Source organism: Trachemys scripta, chromosome 3 (assembly GCF_013100865.1).
Source record: "Trachemys scripta elegans isolate TJP31775 chromosome 3, CAS_Tse_1.0, whole genome shotgun sequence".
Lineage (NCBI taxonomy): Eukaryota > Metazoa > Chordata > Testudines > Emydidae > Trachemys > Trachemys scripta.
Genome location: NC_048300.1, coordinates 25,291,084 through 25,316,704, shown reverse-complemented (window position 1 = coordinate 25,316,704; position 25,621 = coordinate 25,291,084). Strand labels below are relative to the sequence as shown.

Below are 25,621 nucleotides of genomic sequence, written 5' to 3'. Positions count from 1 at the left end.
AACTTGGTTCCGAAGTGGGTCTCAGAGCTGCCTCCATAAGAAGGGACCTTCAATCTTGCCTCTCGATCATTTTTTCGTGCAAAGTTTGAAGTTCTTTCAGATCTGGCAGTGGTCCTTTCAGTCAATCTCTGCCAAGAACTTGAGACACCTCGACTACGGGTTTCTCAAGGGCTTTGACTTGCCACAGGAGACACAGGGCATGAAGCCTCATGACTGAGGAATGCGCCGGCACCAGGGAATGGATGAACTTTGCCAATTAAAGGAGAAAAGGTCTGCCCTTATAGACTAAAACTGACTAACTATATATAACTAATTTAACTATATACACCACAAAAAAAAAACAGTGAAAACCACTGGGAAAGTTTGCCGAAACAAAGAGAGCAGTTTCAGAGATCGTCATGGGCGGTAAGAAGGAACTATGGGGACGCAGGGTCAGCAGGGCCCTTTATACTGGCACTATGAGCGCACGGCACTGGAGGGCGCCAGAGCTGACCCGACAGATACCACTAGAGGAAAAATTTTGGGTGACTGTGCTCGAGGCATGCACACGCCTACATTAGAATAAACATGTGCAAGCCCTTGAAGAAGGTGTTGGACTGATTGCTAATAGTGGCAATGTAAGTTCCCTGACTCCCTGCCAACATGCTTCACTAGTGTCTTGTAGGGAACACATGTAGGAGTGAATGTAGTTCAGTATCCATGCCCATTCAATTCTAGGAATCTCTGATGAAATTGCAGAGAAAAGTACAGTACCATTTGGCATGGATTGGATTTACTCAACACCTGTTAGTCCGCTGATTTAAAAAAAAACATATTGGGCTTATTAAATGGAACACACTGTCTGTGATTCTTGAAGCCACAACAGCTACACCCTGACAGGAATTGAAGCAGAGGACCAAGAGTAAAAGGATTAAGAAGAGGATGCAGTGGCCTTAAAGAGTCACCATCAGATGAGAGGGAAATGACCCCAGAATTTACCTATTTGAGAACCCATGTAAACATCAAATTGCAAATGAAAAAATCTTGCATCTGTAACTGAGAACTAGACTGGTCTATACAGAGAAGTGAAAAGGAAAAAGACGAGCAGAGACCTCACATCCAACCTCCATGGATTAGGAGGCTGCAAATGCGAAGACATCTTCTAACCTGATTTGAGACTTCGATGCCAGATTGGGGTGGAAGAACCATGAACCCACTTTGTCTAAAGATAAAAAGCCAACCCTAAGTGCTTGAAGGTGCAAAGCAACAAACTGAAAAATCTTTAATGTCATCATTATCAAGCTATGTGAGATTAGGGCCAGACAGAGGAAAGATTTTAAGATATTGCTAACAATGCTCAGTACAAAAAATGCCAATCCCACCCTCCATCCCAAGAAAGGAGACAGGCTAGATGTGGAATATTTTCTATCTCCATGACCAAAAAATGGGGAGCCAGACCAGGAATACTCTGGAGTAGAAAACAGCCCTGTGGATAAAGACTATTACGATAGTTGTGAAATCCCCATCATTAGAGGTTTTTAAGAACAGTGCAAAAGGCCAGACTTGATTACTTCTTGAGGTCCCTTCCAGCCCTACATTTCTATGATTCTATATGAGTCTGCTCAAGTGATTGTTTACTTTAAGCAGTGAAGGCTGAACTACAGGAATACAAATCGTGACAACTGTTACCTTCTGGCCTATCAGAAATCAATCCAGATATCTTTTAGGTGAAAGTAAGGGGTGAGAATAATGGATCCAAAGGCATGACAATTTTAGACATTATCCCAAATGAACTAATCCATTTCTTGAGTAAAACAAACATTCATCATCTGCAGTCCTCCAACTTAGTCTGGAGCCATTGTGTCTGCAATGGCATCTTGAAAAGAACATTTATTTTGAACAGCAACTCCTATAACTGTCCAAATAATCTTGGAAGCAAGGGAAACAATGAAGAGGTGAGGAGAGGAGTCAGCAATATACTCAGGGTCATCAATGGATTGTGGAACCAGGAATTGACAAAACATGGAAAAAAGCTATTAGTTATTAGCTATTAGCTATTAGTCCCTAAGGACACAAGTAATTTCTCATTTTCCTCCCAGACTCATGTCTATAGCTCCAATAAAATCTCTTAAAATGGGAGGGAAATCATCTAAACTAGATGATCCAGGGAGAAGGGAGAAATCCTTATGTAGTGATACCCTTGGCCAGGTCACCTGCTGGGACTGAACCTATAATATCTGGATCTAAAAGCATGAGCATTTAATGCTTGAGCTAGGCACAGAAGCAGACTCATTGCCCATACATACCTTAAAAGGGAACAAAGAGCTAAAATGTGTTAGTATGGACACCACACTCCCATTTAGTTGGGGAAGCTCATTCTAAGTTTCAGAAGTCCACACAGGGCATTATTTGTAACAATGTCAGTGGAAGAGTTATCTGTGGGGATTGTAACCAAGACTTACACATCTAAAGGCATGAGCCTCTACCGGTGGAGCTAAAGGACCAGGTTGATTAGTTTGAAGGTGGCAGTAAACCTCTTTATGTGGTATAGCCAAAGGAGGGGAACAAAGAACCACATTATTTTAGCATGGCTTACTGCTGAGTTAGATGATGTAATGTCTCTCAAAACTATGAATGCTGAGCAACAAATGAGTGCTGGACCTAGAAATTGTTTCTGAGTTGCAACTCATCACCAACTGGGGAAAGAGGAGCAAAAGCCAGATACCATTAGAAAACAAAAGTTAATAGCAGACTTTCCCTAAGTGGTACTGGTAACTGAACACTAGCAGTAATAAGAGGGTCTGAAGATAAAGTATCTGGCTACCTAGAGAGGGCCCAGAATCTGTCTCCATGCCCATCAATGATAACAGACCACAACACCAGCCGTTTTTCATGAACGAATGGCATTGTGAAAGGAGAGCTGGCTAGAAGCCCAGGCTTGCCTGCTTTTCCTGCCACATATTTCCTCCTGTGGGAGAGGATGCAACACAGCATCCAGGAAACAGATGTCAGCTCTTTTATGTCAGCAGGTGTTGTAGAAGGAGCACAGTTCGGGGTTTGGAAGAGGTTCAAAATCTTCACTATGTCCCAGCTTGTACAAAGGCAGGAGGATGTGAGAAGAATTTCTTTTTGGTAGGTAAAGTCACAACAGCTCAGAGCAAGGAATCTGTTGTCAAGTCAGAGGTTACTGTGTGTGTGTGACAAGTATAGAAAACTAACATTTACAAGAATACTGTTGTCTGAAGTATTCAAAAAAAACACTGGGGCTACGATCCTGGACATTGTCTCTCTTTTGCTCCTACTGTTGATTAGAAGCATCGGAATATTGTAAATTATATATGAACAGTAGATGTTGGTATAATTTTTAAACTGCTAGCAACAAAGTGGCAATTTAATTTTGAAGACATATTTGGAATCTGAAGTTACTCACTGTGTGCAGTAACTTTTGTTCTTCGAAATGTGTGTCCCTATGGGCCCTCCACTAGGTGTGCTTGCGTCCCTGTGTTGCTGATTGGAGAATTTTGGTAGCAGTGTCTCTTCAGCCTGCACATGTGCCATCACCCGCGTGCTCTGCCATTAAGCTAACCAGCATTGCTTGGGCAAACCCCCCTCAGTTCCTTCTCTCCTGCAGAGTTTATGATGAGAACTCTGAAATGGAGAGGAGGAAGATGGGTCGTGGAGCACCCATAAAGACACACATCTCAATGAACCATCGTTAATGCAAAAGGTGAGTAACTTCTTTTTTGAGTAGTGTCTTTATGGGTGCTCCACTATAGGTGACTCCTAGGCAGTATCCCCCACGGGAGGCTGGGGCTTCGGAGTAGAGTCTGTTATGGGTGATAATACTGCACAGCCAAATCTAGCATCTCCAGCGGCATCCCCCAGGATGGCATAGTGTTCTGCAAAGGTATATCCAGATACCCAAGTAGCTGCTCTGCAAGTTTCTGATATGGGGACACCCTTGAAGAAGGCGACTTCTGAGGAAATCGATTTTGTAGAATGTATGATGGAGGTGCTAAACTGCAAATCTGGTAACAGAGTTTGATACAGTTCGAGACCTATTTAGAAAGTCTCTAAGCTGAAATTGCTGTCCTTTTAGACCTATCTGCAATGGAGAGGAAGAGCCTAGGAGATTTCCTAAAAGCCTTTGTCCTGTCCAAATAGAAAGCCAAGGCTCCCCTTACATCAAGCGTATGTAGAACAGCTTCCCTATTATCCAGGTGTGGTTTGGGGTAAAAGGTCGGGACGTAAATTAATTGATTTATATGAAATGTGGAAGTCACTTTGGGTGTCAACTTTGGGTGTGGTCTGAGTGTGACTTTGTCAGGAAAGTACACATAAAAGGGGGAATGCACCATCAAGGATATCTCCCCTATCCTCCTTTCTGAGGTAATAGCAATCAGAAATGCCATCTTCAGTGAAAGGTGAATTAGTGAACAAGTGGCCATAGGTTTCAAAGGGCTGTCTGCTCAGTCATTTTAATACTAAATTCAGGTCCCATTGTGGGGTAGGATGTCTGGGTTGGGGAAAGAGGTTCGCTATGCTTTTAAGGAGCCTCTTCATAGTTGGGTGCGAGAAAACTGAGTACCCTTCTATTTGTTGGTGAAAAGTTGCTATTGCCACTAAGTATACCTTTAGTGAACTAATAGAGTCTCCTGATTTCTCAAGAGACAGTAAATAGTCTAAGATTATTGGTAGAGTGGCAGTATTTGGGGTAATTCTTCTGGAATGGCATCACATCTGAAACCTGGTCCACTTTTGTAGGTAAATATGACAGGTAGTCATTTTCCTACTGTGAAGTAACACCTCCTGTACTTCCTCAGAGCAGGATGTTTCAATGTGGTGGAACCATGAAGGTGCCAGGCTTTGAGCCATAATATCCACAGGTTAGGATGGAGAGAGTGTCCATCATTCTGTGAGAGGCGGTAAGGAGTTGGTTGAAGAATCATCTGTGGACACAGTGCCAACTGTGACAGGCGAGGATACCACATCTTTCTCGGCCAGGTGGGAGTGATCAGTATGATGTTTGCTCTCTTTTTATTTTCAACAGGACTTTCAGCAACAGAGGGAATGAGGGAAAGGCATAAAGAAGACCCTTGTCCCATGAGAAGAGGAGAGCGTCCCCTATGAAGTGCTGGCCGATGCCTGCTCTGGACTAGTGCTGTGGATACTTCTTGTTCTAGTAAGTGGCGAACAAGTCTGTTATTGGTATCCCCCATCATCGGAATACGTTGTGGAGTGTCACCCGGTCTATTTTCCATTCATGGTCATGTGGGAATTGACAGCTAAAACTATCCACTGTCATGTTCTGCACTCCTGGTAGTTATGCCCCTGCACCACTTTCACAGCTTTATTGCTTCCAAACAAAGGGAGGGCGATCTGGTGCCTCCTTGACAATTTATGTAGTACATGGATGCTATATTATCTGTCATGATCTTTGTGTGTGTGCCTCTGATCAGCAGAAGGTAGTTAGAACATGTGTTCCTGACCACTCTGAGTTCAGGGAGGTTGATGTGAAGTCACACCTTGGAGGGTGACCATTTGCCCTGTACAGTAAGGTCGTTGAGATTTGCGCCCCATCTTATGAATGACGTGTCAGTGGTAAGAAGAAGTGATGAGGGAGTCTGTGCAAATGGGATTCCCGTGCAGACGTTTTCTGGGTCCTTCCACCCATTCAAGGATTGTTTGATCTTGGTGGGCAGAAACAGTGGTTTGTCTAGGCTGTCTTTGTTTGGTCTGTAAACCTAGCTAAACCATGACTGAAGGCATCTCATGCGAAGTCTGGCGTGAGCTATCACAAATGTGCCTGTGGCCATGTGCCCCAGAAGATGAAGGCAGTGTCTGGTTGATATTTAAGGGCTGGTTTGCACTGTCTATAAGCATGGAGAGACTAAGGTATCTGTGTGTGGGAGGAGCGCGCTCACGCGGGCAGAGTCGAGATTGGCTCCTATGAATTCTAGTCTCTGTACCAGTGTTAATGTCGACTTTTGTATGTTGATTTGTAGACCCAGACTTCTGAATAAATCCAAAATTGTATCGGTAACTCATTTGGGTTCATCAAAGGATGGTGCCCTGAGAAGACAACCATCCAGGTAAAGGTAGTTCACGATGGCCTGGGAACATAAGTGGGCTGCCGCTACAGAGAGGATCTTAGAGTATACTCTGGGGGCCAATGAGAGGCCAAAAGGGAGTACTTCGTACTGGTAATGCTCTTGGCCTAGTGTGAATCTGAGGTATTGTCTGTGACACAGTATGTCTGAAATATGGAAAAGACAGTTACCTGTTTCATAACTGGTGTTCTTCAAGATGCGTTGCTCATGTCCATTCCATTGTAGGTTTGTGTGCTCGCCACATGCACCGGTGCTGGAAGTTTTCCCCTCAGAGGTATCCATAGGGGACTGGCTCTGGAGCCCTCTGGAGTGGCATCTATATGGCATGGTATAAGGGGCGTTGTTGGCTCCCCCACCCTCAGTTCCTTCTTCCTGGAAACTCTGACAGTGGGGAAGGAGGGTGGGTCATGGAATGGACATGAGCAACACATCTAGAAGAACACCAGTTACAAAACAGGTAACTGTCTTTTCTTCTTCGATTGCTTGTTCATGTCCATTCCATTGTAGGTGACTCCCAAGCAGTGTCACCAGACTTGTGTCTGACGAAGTGGGCATTCACCCATGAAAGCTTATGCTCCAATACTTCTGTTAGTCTTAAAGATGCCACAGGACCCTCTGTTGCTTTTTACAGATTCAGACTAACACGGCTACCCCTCTGTTACCAGACATGGGTAGGACTTCATGGACGTGTCGACTGCAACACAGCTCTGCAGAATCCAGCATCATCCCTGGCTTGCTGGGTGATGGCATAATGCATCATGAACATGTGTACTGATGACCACGTGGCAGCTCTGCAGATGTCCTGGATGGGAACATGCGCTAGAAAGACCACCGAGGACGCTTGTGCCCTGGTCAAGTGGGCCTTTAGTACAGGTGGTGGCTTGGACCACGCCAACTCATAACAGGTCTGGATACACAAGGTGATCTGGTTAGAGATCCTCTGCGAGGACACCGATAGGCCTTTCATCCTGTCCGCGGTCATGATAAAAAGTTGGGTCGACTTGCAGAAGGCCTTGGTGCGCGCCAGGTAGAAGGCTAGGGTGCTCCAGATGTCTAAGGTGTGCAGCAGCCTGTCCTCCACAGTTAAGTTCGACTTTGGACAGAGAATCGGGAGAAAGATATCCTGGTTAACATGAAGTGAGACACCACCTGGGGCAGGAATGTGGGGTCGGCTCGCAGCTGGACCTTAACCTTGTAGAGAACGGTGTAATGGGGCTCTGAAGTGACAGCTTTAATCTCGGAAACTCACTTTCCTGAGGTAATGGCTACAAGGAAAGCTACCTTCCATGACAGGTGTGAAAGGGAGCAGGAGGCCAGTGGCTCAAAGAGAGGCCCTCTGAGCCTCGAGAGGACACAGTTGAGGTCCCATTGTGGAATCACACCCAGACCAGTGGGAAGAGCCGCTCTAGTCCTTTCAGGAACCAAATGGACATGTCATGTGAGAACACCGATTTGCCCTGAACCTTCTGGTGGAAAGCTAATATGGCTGCCACATGCACCTTGATGGAGGAAAGCGCGAGGCCTTGTTGCTTAAGGTAGAACAGGTAATTGAGGATGTACTGCACAGACGACCGTGTCGGGGAGATGCCATGCTCCTCCACCAAGCAGGAGAATTGCTTCCACTTCGCCAAGTAAGTTGCTCTGCTTTCCAAGAGGACCTGCTGTACCTGGCTGGAGCAGGCCCTTTCCTCTGGGTTCAGCCACCAAGCCGTGAGGTAGAGGGAGGGAAGGTTCGGATGCAGGAGCTGTCCGTTCTCTTGCAAGAGGAGATCCGGACGGCTGGGTAGTGGCAATGGGGGTGCCACGGCTAGGTTCATGAGTGTGCCGAACCAGTGCTTGCGAGGCCACACAAGGGCAATCATGATTACCCTTGCCTTGTCTCTTTTGACTTTTGCTAGGACCCTGCTGACCAGCAGAAATGGCAGGAATGAGTACATCAGATCCCCCTCCCATGACAGAAGGAAAGCATCGGAAAGAGAGTCCCTGGCTAGATCCCGGAGAGAGCAGAAGTGCTGGCACTTCCTGTTCTGCCTGGTGGCAACAGGTCCATTCGGGGAGCCCCCCACCTTTGGAAGAGCACCTGGACAACCTGCAGGTGAAGGGACCACACGTGGGAAGAGAAAAAAGACCTGCTGAGGTGATCCGCCAGTGCTTTCCAGATGCCGCAGAGGTGCGATGCCTCCAGATGGACGTCATGCTGAATGCAAAAGTCCCACAAACGAAGTGCTTCCTTACAGACGGCCAACAAGCGAGCTTCCCCTTGCCTGTTGATGTAAAACATTGAGGCTGTGTTGTCTGTGAGTATATGTGCACTTTGACTGGAAAGGTAAGGCAGGAAGACTCCGCAGCTCCTCTGGGGACCGTGTCCCTTGGGTCTGCAATGTGCCGAGATGCGCTCCCCAGCCGAGGTCGGAGGCATCCAATATCAGAGATATCAAGAGTTGGGACTCTGAAACGGAACTCATTCCAGGACCACCTTTGGATTGGTCCACCACTGCAGAGAGACAAGTACCTTTGGTGGAATCATGACAATCTTGTCCAGATGGTCTCTGGGCGGGGTGTAGATTGTGCAGACCCAGGCCATGGTGAGGGGATACGTAGAGATGCTGGCAATGAGACCTGCCATTGTCTCTAATCTGTCTTGCAGCAGAAATGCTCTGGCACGGGTGGAGTCGAGGACTGTTCCAATTAATTTTATGCACCGGGACTAACATTGATTTTTCCTCGTTTATTAACAGGCTCAGAGCACAGCACAGCACATGAGCTGCAGCACTGAGATATTGTGTTGGACCTGAGACCTAGATGAGACCCTTGACGAGCCAGTCATCGAGGTATGGGTAAACCTGGATACCTCGCCGCCTGAGGAAGGCCACTACCACCGCCATGCATTTGGTAAACACCCTCGGAGCTGTAGCCAGGCCGAATGGGAGCACTGCGAACTGGTAGTGAGCGGGACTCACTGTGAAGCGCAGGAATCATCCGTGTCCCTGGAATATTGACACATGGAAGTATGCATCTTTCAAATCAAGGGCAGCGTACCAGTTTCCCGGATCCAGGGGGCAATGATGGAAGCCAGGGAGACCATGCAGAATTTCAACTTCTTGAGATAACTCCCTGAGGAACCTGATGTAAGATTGAGAAGGACAATTTAAGAAAACAAGCATTCGTCAAACAACAATTGATTACACCATGATGGTGCAAAACTCATTGGTCCCAATGAAGGAAAATCACTATATAAACAGGATGCCTAGCCATGAAACTTTGGGTTCGTCCTGCCAAGACTTCCCTGGTGTATCGTGTCGCAACCCGATGAAATCCGGCTCCTCCCTATCGGTGATCAATCTAGCTTGCCAATAGGTTGATCCAGACTCTGGACTGGTAACTATAACATCGACTGGTGGGATAATGTGTGTGTCTGTGTGTGCTGTAATTGAATGCATATGGTAATTGTTGTATCTTCAATAAATGTGGCATATTGCCTTTTCCCTTGAAAAAGATCCCGTGTGCTTCTTTGGGCATAACAGCTGGACACTCGAGGACGAATAAATCTTTCTTCCAAACAAATTGAACCTCTTAGAGTCTTTATTTTTCGGGGTGGAGCCTGGCTGGCCTTGCCTTTCCTGCTCATTAACCACGGAGACCACTAGGGAGCTTGGGGCAGGGTGTGTGTAAAGATCCTCAGGAGCTTTAGTAGGCACATAGTACTTGTGTTCTGCCTTTTTTGAAATCGGGGGGAGCGATGGAGGGGTCTGCCACAGAGACTTGTTGATCTTTGCCACCCCCTCATGCAAGGGCAACGCCACCCTGGCTGGGACATCCAACAGGGACATCAAATAGGGAGTCCGAGGGTTCCTCGAGCTCCTCAGCGTGAAGCCCCAAGTTCGAGGCAACCTTTCTTAGCAGTTCCTGATGGGTCTTAGTATCACCCTGAGGGACTGAATGAGAGGCCCTGTAATCACCTCATCAGGCGGCGACAAGGAGGAAGCTGGTAACAGAGGATCTGCCGCCTCCAAAATCTGCTCAGTTCCTCCATGGGAGCTGGGTAGAGCTGAGGGGTCTTTTCCACAGAGCCCTCTGCGTCAGGGGGCGGTTGGGAGGCCGTGGCTGATGGTTTATCCGAGGCGCCGAAGGCTGACCTGAGCCCTTGCGAGGACTGCAGGAACCCCCAAGGATTCCAAGGGGGAGGCCACTGTCTCTCGGGCCACAGTGCAACAGGCGGTGCCACCTGCAGAGTGGGTACCCTTGTGCGGGGCCCTGGCCTGCTGGTATGGAGCCCTGTTTGGTACCGGAGTCTGAAGAGGAGGGATCACGTCTGAGAGACCAGGACGGTGCTGACCGTTTGTCCTGGTTGCGACAGTGCCAATCCCAGCTCTGCAACGGGGATCTGTCAGAGGGTGATGAGTCCCTGCACCGAGCTCCTGGAGACCGATGACATTTGGCAGATTTGCGATGGTGGCCTGGCAATTGATGCTTCATGCTTCTTTAGTGGTGCCAGTCCACTGAGTGGGCGGCACCAGTAATAGTAAGACATCCTGCACCGCCTCGGGCATCGATGACATATCCAGGTGCCGGAGGCCTGCATCACTGTCTGGGGTGGCAGGCGCGTCTCGGGATGGGCTAACCCGCTTGACTTGAGCCAGGGCCTAACTCCCGTACAGAGGTGAGAAGCTGCCCTGCACGGGTCCTTGCTCCCCTCAGGCCCTCTCCTTTCCTTTACAGGATGTCAGAGATCGTCCCCTCCCGGTCTTTCTTTGCCTCCTAACGGGTGCGGGGGGGGGGCAGGGTGAGGGGGAAGGGAAAGAGAGGAAATCGGCATCAGTCCGAAGATGGCACCGGTGGAGTGCGCTGTACTGATGCCTCAGTACAAGGAGCAGAGCCACAGGATGGCTCCAGTGCCAGTGCCGATTCCAGAAGGAGCACCCAGAGACATATGTCTCGCTCCTTCTTTGTCCAAGGTTTGAACCCCTTGCAGATCCAACACTTGTCACTGATATGGGTCTCGCCCAGGCACCTCAGACAGCTACTATGAGGATCACTGATGGGCATTGGTTTTTTGCAGCGATTACAGGGTTTGAAGCTGGGGATTGGGGCATGCCCAGTCCCTAGGCTGAGTCCCGCCCGGGACTAACCAACTACACTAAGGGAAACTACTAACAACTTTTAACTATTTACAGAAAAAAGTTTGTCTCAACGGATTAAGAACGAAAAGGCTTGCCAAAGCAAGAGATGTTCCAGCACTGTCATTGGTGGTAAGAAGGAACTGAGAGTGGGGGGAGCCGGCGATGCCCCTCATACCGCGCCATACAGGCACCACTCCAGAGGCCGCCAGAGCTGGTCCCCTACAGATACCGCTGAGGGAAAAACTTCCGGCACCGGTGCATGTGGCGAGCACACACACCTACAATGGAATGGACATGAGCAAGCACTCGAAGAAGAAGTAAGCATGTTGAGGGCCGAAAACCAGTATCCCTGTTCCAACATTAGAATAATCATTAATAAAGTGACCATCTTGAACTTCTGAGCCTTGACACATTTGTTGAGTGCTGTGAGCCTAATATGGGTCTCCAAATCTCCCTTTTTATTAGGTATCAGGAAGTGACAAGAGTAAAAGCCTTTCCCTCTTAGATGTTGAGGTACTGGTTCGATGGCTCCTACACTGAGGAGGTGTTCTATCTCTTGTTGTAACAGGCTCTCATGAGAAGGGTCCCTGAAGAGAGATGGGGAAGGGTGTTGGGGGGGGGCGGTGTAGGGAGTTGAAATGAATGGAGTACCCATCTCAAATAATCTCCAGCACCCATTTGTCGAAAGTTATCTGTTCCCAGGCATTGCGGAAAAGGGCAAGATGGCATCCATGGGGGTGAGAAAGGTTGTCCAGTGTTAGATGGTATTGGACGGAATAATCTGATGGCACCTTAACTAACCCATCAAACCTGTTGTTTTGAGGTGTATGGCTGGGAAAAAGTAGATTGAGGGCCCAAAGCTTTCCATTTGGAGAACCTAGACTTTTTTCTTTGGGGCTCATAAGTGTTGGGTTGAATATTGTGATGAGCGGGGTCTGAATGAGGGCTGAGGACTATATTTTCTCTTCTGCCCAGGTATGTAAATTCCAAGCGACTAAAGGAGTAGTCCCTGGAGTCTTTCAGTGTGTGGAGGGAAGCGTCCATCTTGTCTGCAAACAATTTTGTACCTTCAAAGGGAAAGTCTTCCACGGTGGTTTGTACTTCTTTAGGGAAGCTCGATAAGTGCAGCCAAGAGGCTCGTCTCTTCATGATGGAACAGGAAAAGAAACGGTTACTCACCTTCTTGTAACGGTTGTTCTTCGAGATGTGTTGTTTATGTCCATTCCAAACAGGTGTGTGTGTGCCGCGTGCATGCCAGCCGGAAGATTTTACTATAGCAGCGTCCAGAGGGTCAGCTCCGGTGCCCCCTGGAGTGGCGCCCTCATGGCGCGGCGCCTTCATGGCGCTGTATATAGGGGCCAGCCGACCCCCCACCTCCTCAGTTCCTTCTTGCCGATACTCCAACAGAGGAGTAGGAAGGTGGGTATTGGAATGGACATGAACAACACATCTCGAAGAACAACCGTTACAAGAAGGTGAGTAACCGTTTCTTCTTCTTCGAGTGATTGTTCATGTCCATTCCAAGCAGGTGACTCACAAGCCCGAGTCTAGGTGGTGGGGTCGGAGGTCACTGCAGACTGGAGGACTGTGCGGCCAAATGCAGCATCCTCCCTGGGTTGGTGCGTGATGGCGTAGTGCGCCGTAAAGGTGTGGATTGAGGACCAGGTGGCCGCTCTACAAATTTCCTGCGTCAGGACGTGGGCCAGGAACGCGGCTGAAGAGGCCTGTGCTCTCGTGGAGTGGGCCGTGATAGGCGGGGCTGGTATATTGGCCCGACTGTAGCACTCCTGGATGCAGGTTCTGATCGAAGCTGAGATTCGCTGTGACGTGACTGGGAGCCCTTTCCTACTGTCGGCCACGGCGGTGAAAAGTTGGGTCGACTTCCTGAAGGATCTCGTCCTTTTTATATAGAACCCGAGAGCCCTGTGAACATCCAGAGAATGTAGCCGGTGCTCCTTAGCCGAGGAGTGCGGTTTCGGATAAAACACAGGGAGAAAAATGTCTTGATCCACGTGAAATGGGGAAACCACCTTAGGTAGGAACGCTGGGTGCGGCCTGAGTTGGTGAGAGTTAGTCCAGATGTCTCAGATGTAGCAAATAGTCTAATATGAGAGAGACCGGGATGAGCAAGGGGGCCTGACCCCGTTGTGTAGCCCAGAGGGGGAAGCGCTTCCACTTGGCCAAGTACGTGGTCCTTGTTGAGGGCTTCCTGCTGTCCAACAGGACCTGTCTGACCTGGTGAGAGCATCGTAACTTCACTGGGTTTAGCCATGGAGCATCCAAGCTGTAAGGTGGAGCGACTCCAGGTTCGAGTGAAGGAGGTGACCGCGGTCCTGCGTGATCAAGTCCAGTAGTAGGGGCAACCTGAGTGGAACCCTCGTAGACATGTGTAGGAGAGACGTGTACCAGTGCTGGCGCGGCCACGCAGGAGCTATCAGGATGAGTCGAGCGTGATCCCTGCGGGCCTTGAGGATTACCCTGTGAATCAAGGGAATCAGGGGAAACGCGTAAAACAGCCCGTCTGCCCAAGAGAGGAGAAAAGCATCTGATAGGGACCTGTGACGCATCCCATGAGGGAGCAGAATTGACGACACTTCCTGTTCTCGTTGGAGGCAAACAAGTCCACCTGGGGATGACCCCAGAGTCGGAAAATTGAGAGAACTATATCCCAGCGGATAGACCACTCGTGGCCCTGGAACGAGCGGCTGAGGGTGTCCGTGAGCGCGTTGTGCGTGCCCGGGAGGTAGGATGCTGTCAGGTGAATTACGTTCTGTACGCAAAGGTCCCATGATGCCAGGGCCTCCTGGCAAAGGGGAGAGGAGCGAGCACCACCCTGTTTGTTGATATAAAATATCGTTGGAGTATTGTCTGTGAGGACAGAAACGCACCTGCCTGCCAGCTGGGACTTGAATGCTATGCATGCGAGGCGTACCACTCGCAATTCCCTGACATTGATGTGCAGTGACAGATCCTCCCGCGACCTTGTGTTCTGAGGTGGCCCAGATGAGCACCCCATCCCCGATCCGATGCGTCCGTTACCAGGGATAGGGAAGGTTCGGGGTCCCAGAAAGGAACCCCCGCGCAGACCACCCGCGGGTCTAGCCACCATTGAAGGGAGTCCAACACTGGCGGAGGTAACGTCACCACTGATTCTAGGGAGTCCCTGACTGGCCGATAAACCCCTGCCAACCAAGACTGGAGTGGGCGCAGTCTGAGTCTGGCATGCCTCACCACATAGGTACATGCTGCATGTGTCCTAGTAATTTGAGGCAGCTTTTTACTGTGGTGGTAGGGTAACTTTGGAGGCCGAGAATGATGTTGGATATAGTTCGGAATCTGGCCTCTGGGAGATATGCCCTGGCTTGTGTCGAGTCCAGAACTGCTCCTATGAATTCAATTTTTTGAGTTGGAGACAGTGTGGACTTGGCCTTGTTGAGTAAGAGGTCGAGTGAGCAGAAGGTCTGCCTGATGAAGACCACCTGAGCCTCCACTAGTGCCTTGTTCCTGCCCTTGATGACCCAATCGTCCAGGTAGGGAAATACCTGGATCCCGTGTCTGCGCAGGAAGGCTGCCACGACTGCCATGCACTTCGTGAAGACACTTAGGGTTGCTGACAGACCAAAGGGCAGAACCGTAAACTGAAGATGAGCGTTGCCCATGAGAAACCTGAGGTAACGCCTGTGCTGAGGGATTATTGCGATATGAAAGTATGCGTCCTTTAAGTCGAGGGCGGCATACCAGTCTCCTGGATCCATGGAAGGAATGATGGAGGACAGGGAGACCATGCAGAACTTGAGTTTCTTCACAAACTTGTTGAGACGTCGCAAGTCCAGAATAGGTCTGAAGCCCCCTTTCGCTTTTGGAATTAGGAAATATCGAGAGTAGAAGCCCTTGCCCCATAGCTCCGGTGGAACCTCCTCCACCCTCCCTGAAGCGAGGAGTGGCTGAACTTCTTGAAGTAGAAGTTGCTCATGAGAGGGGTCCCTGAAGAGGGACGGGGAGGGGGGCTGGTGGGGCGGGAGGGAGGGAGAACTGGATAGAATATCCCTCCTCTACCGTGCGCAGCACCCAAGCATCCGATGTAATCTGGGCTCCCGATAGAAGGGGGACAGACGTGACGAAAAGGTAAGGTTGGATGGATCCATGGTTCTGACTGGGAGGTCGTCCTCAACCAAGCCGTCAAAATGGTGGTCTAGGCCCCTGCGTAGGCCTTGGTTGGGCAGATGACTGTCTGAAAGGCTGCTGTTGTTGCCTCCTCCTGCCCGTTCTCGGCCTTCTGCGCGAGGCATCCCCTCGATTTTGAGGCTGGTACGGTCGAGGGGCCTGCGGCGGCCTGAACTGCCTATGCTGGGTAACAGGGGTGTGTAGGCCTAAGGAACGGAGGGTGGTACGCGAATCCTTTAGGCTATGGAGCCTCGTATCAGTCTTTTCTGAGAAGAGCATGGGCCCTTCAAAGGGCAGGTCCTGGATCGTTTGTTGGACCTTGTGAGGGAGGCCGGAAACTTGAAGCCAGGTCCCGCACTTCATGACCACACCAGTCGCCAACTTGCGTGAGGCTGAATCAGCCGCATCCAAGGCCGCCTGGAGGGAAGAACGGGTAATCAATCTTCCCTCATCAACCAGGGCCGAAATCTCGGTTCATGAGTCCTGTGGGAGGAGGTCCGTGAATCTAGACAAAGCCGAGCACGTATTGTGTCCATACCGGCTCACTATAGCTTGCTGATTGGCAATGCGCAACTGCAGGCCCCCCATTGAATTTACCTTACGCCCGAACAGGTCCAACTTCTTAGCCTCTCTATTTTTAGGAGTAGCCCCCTGGAAACCCTGGCGTTCCCTCTGGTTGGCCGCATCTACCACTAGGGAGTCCGGTGGGGGGGTGTATAAAGATGTTCATACCCCTTGGTAGGAACAAAATATCGCCTCTTAGTCCTTTTGGCCGTAGGAGCCAATGAGGCTGGAGTTTGCCATAAGATGCGGGTTGTGTCCGTAATGGTCTTAATGAGAGGTAGGGCTACCCTAATCGGACCTGACGGAACCAGAATGTCAATCACTGGATCTGTGTCCACCTCGATTTGTTCAGTCTGTATCGAGAGGCTCTGGGCCGCCCGAGTAAGGAGCTGTTGGAGGATCCTATTGTCCTCTAGGGCCGGTGCCGCTGAAGTTCCCGCTACTGCCTCGTCCGGAGATGAAGAGGAAGATGTCCCATGCAGCGGCCCTTCATCTACCACGTCTCCCTCTGTGAGGGCCTGCGGCACACAGTACTCAGGCTGCGCGGCTGGTGCGGGCTCAAGATGCGACACCGCGGCCGGTACCGGGGTCGCCACCGAACTACGAGGAGTGCTGGATGGTGCCTGCGCTGTTGGGAGCAAAGTCCCCGTCAGTGCCGTTGTTTGACCAGGGGGTACCGTGTCCCCTTGTGGCAAACTCCTGTCAGACGGCGGTGCCGGTGGTGGCAGCATTAGCGGCGGTGCCGCAGACGTTGAGGAAACAGAAGCAGCTCATGAGCAGGGCCCGTACGCCTGACCCACTGACTGACGGTAGGCCCATGGCGTCCAGAACTGCCACTGTGGGGGCGGTTGCCACTGCTGCTGTTGGTGCCACTGCGGTGGGTACGGTTGAGCACTCGTACACGAGGATGATCGCCTGCTCCTCAATCTGTTAGAGCGGTACGAGTCCGCCTCTGAGTCAGAAGTCTCTGAATATGAGGACATCGGAGGCGCGGTACCTACTGTTGCTGGAGGGGGTGCTCGCACCGGTTCCTTTGACGCGGTGCCGCGTGGAGAGTGTGGTGAATGCATAGCCGGTTTGCCCCTAGAGTGGTAATGGGGCCGAGCGGTAGCCGGAGGTTCTCTGCATCGGTGCGGCTACACCGGCACCGGGAGGCTCAAGAGGTCTGATGCGGCCTCGAACGCCTCCAGCGTCGATGGGAGGCTCACCTCGTCCATCATGTCCAGGGATCCATGCCGTTCCAGACTCGACCTTGCCCTCTCCGGGGCGGGAGTCAACGGGATGGCCGGATGGGTCTGCGGCGCGAGTTGTCCTGTAACACTCGTGGACGGCGGCGGACCTTTAGAGTCCGGTGGGGAGATTGTTCCTTCAGCGGCCTGTTCTTTTTAACCGGCACTGGCGATGGAGAGCGGCGTCTTGTAGAAGATGGTTTCTTATGCGCCGACTCTCTCCGGTGCCAGGGTTTCGGGGCCTTGGCCTCACAACTTATCTCCGGTGCCGGGGCACTGCGCACTGAGGATGAAGTGCTGGGGGCTGGCTCGGAAAGCCCGGGATCCGATTGCGGCCACAGTGCCGCCTTCATTAGGAGGACTTTAAGTCTCTGCTCTCTATCTTTGAGAGTCCTGGGGCGAAAAGTCCTGCAGATAGTGCACCTATCCCTTTGATGGGTCTCTCCGAGGCACCGTAAGCACAAAGAGTGCGGGTCACTCTTCGGCATAAATTTCCCACAGTCCCGACAGAGTTTGAACCCTGGGGACCCGGGCATGCCCCAGCGGGGCGACGAAAAAGTTGGGGAAACCCCCCCAACTAATATCTAACTGGCTAACACTAACAACCAACTAACTAATTAACTATTTACAAGAACTACAGAACACTGCCACGATTGCTGAAGAGCAAGCGAAGTTCCAGCTAGCCGTCACCGGCGGTAAGAAGGAACTGAGGGGGTGGGGGGTCAGCTGGCCCCTATATACAGTGCCATGAAGGCGCCACTCCAGGGGGCGCCGAAGCCGAACCTACAGATGCTGCTATAGTAAAATCTTCCATCTGGCGTGCACGCGGCGCGCACACACCTGCTTGGAATGGACATGAACAATCACTCGAAGAAGAAGGAACATGCCGCTGTGTCAGCTGCATCGAGTGCTAACTGGAGAGCCATCTTAGTCACCAGTTGCCTCATTAATGATAGGTTTGAATTGGTTCCTGTGAGAATCTGGGAGCTGCTCAATAAAGGAATTGAATTTCTAATAGTTGATATAATCGTATTTTTCCATTAAGGCTTGATAATTTGCAATATGGAATTGTAAAGTGGCTGATGAATAAGTCTTTCTCCTAAAGAGATTGAGGCACTTCCAATCCCTATCGTAGGGGGTGGATTTCATGTGATGATGTTGGCCTCCAGAGTTCACCATGTCCATAATGATAAAATTAGGGAGCACGTGGGAGAAGAGAAATTCTGTGTCTTTTGTGATACATAATATTTTTTATTGGCCCACTTACATGTTGGCGGGACCAACACAGGGGACTGCCATATAAGTTTAGCAGGATCCAAGAGAGCCTCATTGATAGGGAGGGCTATTGTGGATGAGGCAAAGGAGTGTAAAATGTCCAACAGTTTATGGTGTGACACGGTCACCTCCTGCAGTGTTAATTGTAATGCCTCTGCCACTCTTTGAGCTAGCTATTGAAAAAGTTTGAAGTTGTCTGCCAACAACAGTGGACGGGGCATTACTTTCTCATCTGGTGATGAAGATGAGAAGTTATTGAGGAAGAGGCTACACCCTGGACTATCAACCTCTTGTTCCTCCCTTACCTGTTCAGGGGCCTTGAACACCCCTGATGCAGTGGCCGAAGGAGAGCATCTCATTGGCTCCTGATAGGCCATGCAGGACAATGTCTATATGCCTGCCAAGGGTCCTTGTTAGGCCACTGGGATGGTGGGCAGTGTCCCGGTTTTTGGTACCATGGCTGCCAACACCAGGGAGAGTATGGTTGAGGTCCGTATTGGTAATGGGTACCACAGGGTGCCTGAGAGGAGCAACGGGAGACTACATCCTCCTGCTCACTGTGTGATTCCCCACACGAGAATGGTGGGGAATGATGGTATGATGTCGAAGGTGAATCTGGAGGTTGAGGTGGACTTGATACCAGAGCTCCAGCCCTGAATAGAGGCGAGTCTGGTGCATCAGACACAGAAAGGTCTCTTGAGTATTAGAAGTCTGGCGGTGCCATAGGCATCGGTACCGATAGTGGTTGGCAGCGCCGGGATGACTATATTGATGGTGTTGGAGATGCAGTCCAGGCTGAACAATCTTCCGGTGTGCCAAAGACGGTACTGATGTTGATGTCCATACCAAAGGAGCCTTCCCCAAGGCAGATTCTCTATCTTTATCTTACCCTATCAGTACCGATGTTTCCTTGCCTCTGCCAGTGGGTCCTTAGGCATATACTCTGGTACCGAGTCCCCAGATGGGAGGGGGTGGTTAGGGTTGAAGAAAAAACGAAGTTTGAAGATTTTTTAAAACAAATAAAAGAATAAAGAAATGTAAAAGAAACTCTAAGAAGTAGTTTCCCCTTTTTTACAAGTAGCAAGTCTTTAGAAGTTAATGATCTGCTAATGGACAGCTAAACTCCGTCTCTAGATGGGGAGGTTAAGAAGGAACTAAGGAGGGTTTGCCTGCGCGATGCTGGTTAGCTTCATGGCAGAACTCAGGTGGGGGACAGCACATGTGCAGGCCAAACAGACACTGCTACCAAAAGTCTCTGATCAGCAGTGCAGGGATGCAAACACATCTACAGTGAAGCACCCATAGGGACACTACTCGAAGAAGAACATTTATTACCATATTATAATACTTTCAAAGACACTCCCATTGTGGGCCTAACTCTATTTAATGTCTTTTTTAAAATAATGATATATGGAGAAAACCGTATATCTACCAACATGATATATGCCATCATGTGCCAGCAATGCCCCTCTGCCATATACATTGGCCAAATCAGACAGTCTCTATGCAAAAGAATAAATGGACACAAATCTGACATTAGGAATCATAACATTCAAAAACCAGTGGGAGAACACTTCAACCTCTCTAACCACACAGTGACAGACTTGAAGGTGGCAATTTTGCAACAAAAAAACTTCAAAAACAGACTCCAAAGAGAGACTGCTGAACTTGAATTAATATGCAAATTAGATACAATTAACTTAGGTCTAAACAGAGACTGGGAATGGTTGGGTCATTACACTAATTGAATCTATTTCCCCATGTTAACTATCCTCACACCTTCTATGGGTCATCTCGATTATCACTTAAAAGGTTTTTTTTCTCCTGCTGATGACAGCTCAACTCAATTGATTGGCCTCTTACAGTCGGTATGGCTACTTTCACCTTTTCATGTTCTCTGTATGTATAAATATCTTCTTTCTGTGTGTTCCATTCTATGCATCCCAAGAAGTGGGCTGTAGCCCACAAAAACTTATGCTCAAATAAATTTGTTAGTCTCTAAGGTGCCGCAAGTACTCCCATTTTATTATTGCAAATGAAAAACAAACATTTGCCAAACTATCCCAAACTGGTCTAGGCACTCTCACCTGTCATCTGTGCTCTGTTCATCATGCAAGAGGCGCTCTTTATTTAAACCTATCTTTTCAAGTTCATGGGTAAGTTTTTCAAGATCATTATTCATTTGCTGGGTCTTCAGTTTTTCATTCACCAAATCCTTATGCAAAATAAACAAAAAAAATCAATCTAAAATGTTAAATTAATAATGCAGACTTAGTTTCTGGAAACTGTCTATGCACTAAATTTCTATGATTACATGTAGCTTGTACAACCTGTTAATATAATTTCTTCCTTCCTCACAACTATTAACATCTGGTTAAATCAGAAATTATATCCTAAATACAAGACTGATTTCATCTTAGTTGTTTACCCCCTTTTTTTTTTGCACGACTTCCCTTTTAAACTTCCCTTTTAAACAACAAGATAGGAACATGATTTTTTCAGAAATTACTAGTAGACATATTTTCTGTATGTTACAACTGTTAAAAAAGCTATTATGATATTATAGACATGCAGCACTTAGCTGTATTACATTTATGTCCGATAGATAATAGACAAACAGAAATTAGTTTCAAATTACCTCTCGTAATGTGACAAGTGTTTTCTTATCAATGGTAGCTCTTTTCACAAGTTCTTTATTTTCTTTTTCTAGCTCTTTTAGACGTACACAAGACTCTTTAAATATACCTATTTCTTTACATAGAGATTTGTTTTCCTTTTCCAGATTACTAATTTTTATATTGTTCTCTTCTAAAGTACTGTCTTTAATTTCTGCTTGTTGTCGGAGTCTCTTATTCTCTTTTTCCAGTTGTTTCTTATCCTTTTCCAGCTGAGAAGTCTCTTGTTCCAACAGCTTATTCTCCTTCTCTAATTGCTCTAGGCGTTTACTAGAGATTTTTAATTCTTCCAGATTCTTTTGCAGAGTTTGGTTTTCAGACTCTAAATCTTGTAGTTCACTTTCCAATTGTTGAATCTTTTTGTTACTATTTTCTAATGCTTTCTGTAGCCTTTGGTTTTCTGTATCTAAACCTTGGTAGCTGACTTCCAAACGTTCTGTTTTCTTACATGAAGCTTTCATAAGCTCCAACCCTTTTTTAAGTTGCTCCTTTTCACTTTCCAATTCCTTATTTTCTAACTGTAATTGAGCCATCTTGATGCTTGTACACTTCAAAGATTCAACTGTTCTTCTTAGTTCTAAATTTTCTTCATCAAGTTGTGAATTCTCTTTCTCCAATGATTCTAACTGAAAAGTAAGGTTTTTTAAGCTATCTAAAGTTTTTTTCAACTTTCTATTTTCCACTTCCAGGTCTGAGTTTTCTTGCTCTAAGACTTCTATCTTCTCACAAGTAATTTTTAAATTGGTAATCTTTTTCTGTAATAACTCATTCTCCTTTTCAAGATGATGCAACTCATTCTCAAGCTCTTCTGCTCTTTCTCCTTTCTCTTTATAATGTTCCAGTTCTTTCCTCACTTGCTTTTTCTCAAATTCAATCTTATTTAGCTTACTGCTGGTCTCTTTGATAGATTCATGGAGGATTTTATTTTCTTTTTCAATGTCTTTCACTCTTGCTTCAGCACTGATTTGGGACCGTTGCCTTAGAGCAGCTACTGTTTGATTCAAATGCTCATTCTCCTGTTCCAATATTTTAATCTAATTATTTGAAAAAAAAAATTATAAATTTAGGTCAGTACCATGCCAAAAATAATTTATTTCTATATATAAACAGCAGCCTACTGAGATAGGACAGATGGAGATGGATTACATTATACATCACTTCCTTTTTAATATAAGGTAAAATTAACGTTCTGCTGTGGTTTATTCTACTATATTATATACCATGTAACATAACACACATTGTGCGTGTAGAGGTGATGGTTATGCAATCAACTGTAAATACAGACAAATTTTCAAGTACATTAGTTTGTCTATTTTAAGATTATACAAAACCAACATACATTAGTGGCTTCACTCTCTTTCTGGTAGCCATTTAACCCAAGAATGGATTCTTTTCCCAAAACAACATCTTGAGAGATATAATATATTAGAAATAGGCATAATACCAAAAATCCAAACATCCAGTCAAACTATGGCAAAAGGCTTATTGAAAGATTCTGAACACAGTTTAAGAAAAAAATACCTCATCATTTTATTTGAAAATATAGAAAGTTCATCTTTGAGGTTTGCAGAGTCCATAATTGCAGCTCCACTGATTTTTGTGACTGTTTATGCCAAGGATATTTTAACCTTTCATTAAAAAAGTTACTAATCCTTTTTCTTGCAAAGATTATGTTACTTGCCTGTCTCTCTGAGTTTTCTCGAAGTGTCTCAATGGATTTTTCAAGTTGTGCTTTTTCTTTCATCAGATCTTTGCTCAGATTTTGACTATTCTGAAGACTTTGTTTCTCTTGGCTAATTTCATTCTCAAGTCCTTCCAACTGGAGGGGGGGAAACATATTTAAAATTCATCCAGAGATGACTATGAACATAAATGATTATTCTTACTGAGGTGAAGTGAAAATATTATAATTATTACTTTTATTTTCCATATGTTGTATATGGCCTGATCTAACACGTGTTAAAGTCAATGGAAAGATTCTCATTGACTTCAATGGAGCTGGATCAAGTCCATAAATTTGTATTTAAGATCTGGCAAATATTACAAACTCTGTTCCACCTAAAATAAACTTTAATCTAAAAATAAAAAATCTAGCCCCCTTTGTTGTAAAAATAGCCTTCAATACAGAAAATCATGCATTATTCATGATGATTTTTTGAAACGTCACAATCGCTGCACACTTGACCTGTGTTTTCAATTGCTACATGACCAAGGTCCTACCTTCCATGATTATTCCAGGCATCTGGAATCTTCACAACACTAATTCATCTGAAGCACAGAGAGTTCCTTTATCCTATTTTACAATTATTTTATTTATTAACAGATCTATTCTTTTATAACAGAAATTGGACAAATTGGAGAGAGTCAAGAGGAGAACAACAAAATTGTAATAGGTTTAGAAAACCTGACTTATGAGGAAAGGTTAATAAAAATAGACATGTTTAGTCTTGAGAAAAGAAGACTGAAGGGGGACCTTATAACAGTCTTCAAATATTTTATGGCTAAAGAGGACTGTGATCAAATGTTCTCTATGCCCACTGGAGGTAGGACAAGAAGTAATGGGCTTAATTTGCAGTAAGGGAGATTCAGATTAGTTATTAGGAAAAACTTATTATTAAGCTCTGGAAAACACTTCCAAGAGAGAGAGATTGTGGTTTTTAAGAACAGGTTAGACAAACACCCGTCAGGGATAATAATAATAATTAATAATAATACTTCATTCTGCCTCAGCACAGAAGTCTGGACTCGATGACTTCTCAAGATCGCTTCCATCCCTACAGTGCTATGATTTTATGAAATCTTACAAAACTTGTTTTACAACTTAAATAGAGATAAACTCAGTATACACAAAATAAACAATTATAAATTGGCTTAATGAAGTCCCTAAAGCTGTATTGAGGTGGCCTGCTGCTACCAGTTGCTTTCTTCAGCTTTATGGAATTGATCACAAATTGTGGTTGATGTTTTTCTACTTTTCATCTTCTATCTTGTCTGTTTGTAGTGTCAGTTAAAGTATTTGTGTACATCTACACTGCATACTTCTTTTAGCAGCATGTAGTGTACATACATATTTAGCCCCCTTTGATGGGGGGGTCTACTCCACACAGGGCTTGAAAGGATTGCACCTGGAGGAGGACCAGAGAGCAGGAGTTGATTAAATGAGGCTCAGCTGGGTAAGAACAGGAAGGACTTGTATAAAGCCCAGGATCTGGTAGCAGAAGGGGGACTGAAGGGAAGTAATTTGCAATCACTCCCTGGGAGAAGAGAGGTGTGTTTCATAGATTCATAGAGTCTAGGACTGGAAAGGACCTCGAGAGGTCATCGAGTCCAGTCCCCTGCCCTCCTGGCAGGACCAAATACTGTCTAGACCATCCCTGATAGACATTTATCTAACCTACTCTTAAATATCTCCAGAGATGGAGATTCCACAACCTCCATAGCCAATTTATTCCAGTGTTTAACCACCCTGACAGTTAGGAACTTTTTCCTAATGTCCAACCTAGACCTCCCTTGCTGCAGTTTAAGCGCATTGCTTCTTGTTCTATCCTTAGAGACTAAGGTGAACAAGTTTTCTCCCTCCTCCTTATGACACCCTTTTAGATACCTGAAAACTGCTATCATGTCCCCTCTCAGTCTTCTCTTTTCCAAACTAAACAAACCCAATTCTTTCAGCCTTCCTTCATAGGTCATGTTCTCAAGACCTTTCATCATTCTTGTTGCTCTTCTCTGGACCCTCTCCAATTTCTCCACATCTTTCTTGAAATGCGGTGCCCAGAACTGGACACAATACTCCATCTGAGGCCTAACCAGCGCAGAGTAGAGTGGAAGAATGACTTCTCATGTCTTGCTCACAACACACCTGTTAATACATCCCAGAATCATGTTTGCTTTTTTTGCAACAGCATCACACTGTTGACTCATATTTAGCTTGTGGTTCACTATAACCCCTAGATCCCTTTCTGCTGTACTCCTTCCTAGACAGTCTCTTCCCATTCTGTATGTGTAAAACTGATTTTTACTTCCTAAGTGGAGCACTTTGCATTTGTCTTTGTTAAACTTCATCCTGTTTACCTCAGACCATTTCTCCAATTTGTCCAGATCATTTTGAACTATGACCGTGTCCTCCAAAGCAGTTGCAATCCCTTCCAGTTTGGTATCATCCGCAAACTTAATAAGCGCACTTTCTATGCCAATAGCTAAGTCGTTAATGAAGATATTGAACAGAGCCGGTCCCAAAACAGACCCCTGCGAAACCCCACTCGTTAGGCCTTTCCAGCAGATTGGGAACCATTAATAACAACTCTGAGTACGGTTATCCAGCCAGTTATGCACCCACCTTATAGTAGCCCCATCTAAATTGTATTTGCCTAGTTTATTGATAAGAATATAATGCAAGATCATATCAAATGCCTTACTAAAGTCTAGGTATACCACATCCACAGCTTCTCCCTTATCCACAAGACTCGTTATCCTATCGAAGAAAGCTATCAGATTGGTTTGACATG

The 25,621-nt window shown here is 46.9% G+C and overlaps 1 protein-coding gene and 1 long non-coding RNA gene across 4 annotated transcripts in view; one reads left to right on the top strand and one right to left on the bottom strand.

Moving 5' to 3' along the window:
• CCDC88A (coiled-coil domain containing 88A) overlaps window positions 1-25,621 on the bottom strand; it is a gene marked incomplete in the record, with an annotated part of 358,950 nt that overhangs the window by 96,578 nt on the left and 236,751 nt on the right. For both annotated transcript variants that reach the window (XM_034764306.1, XM_034764307.1), the window contains 3 exon segments: window positions 20,529-20,656; window positions 21,080-22,150; window positions 22,798-22,935. In XM_034764306.1, the coding sequence (XP_034620197.1) occupies window positions 20,529-20,656; window positions 21,080-22,150; window positions 22,798-22,935 (1,337 nt within the window).
• Window positions 2,049-9,620, top strand: LOC117874324. 2 transcript variants are annotated; one of them, XR_004644950.1, is made up of 4 exons: window positions 2,049-5,161; window positions 5,985-6,071; window positions 6,721-7,720; window positions 7,988-9,620. It is a non-coding gene; the product is annotated as an uncharacterized LOC117874324 (long non-coding RNA). The 2 variants fall into 2 exon arrangements; XR_004644949.1 differs by having other exon boundaries at window positions 6,721-9,620.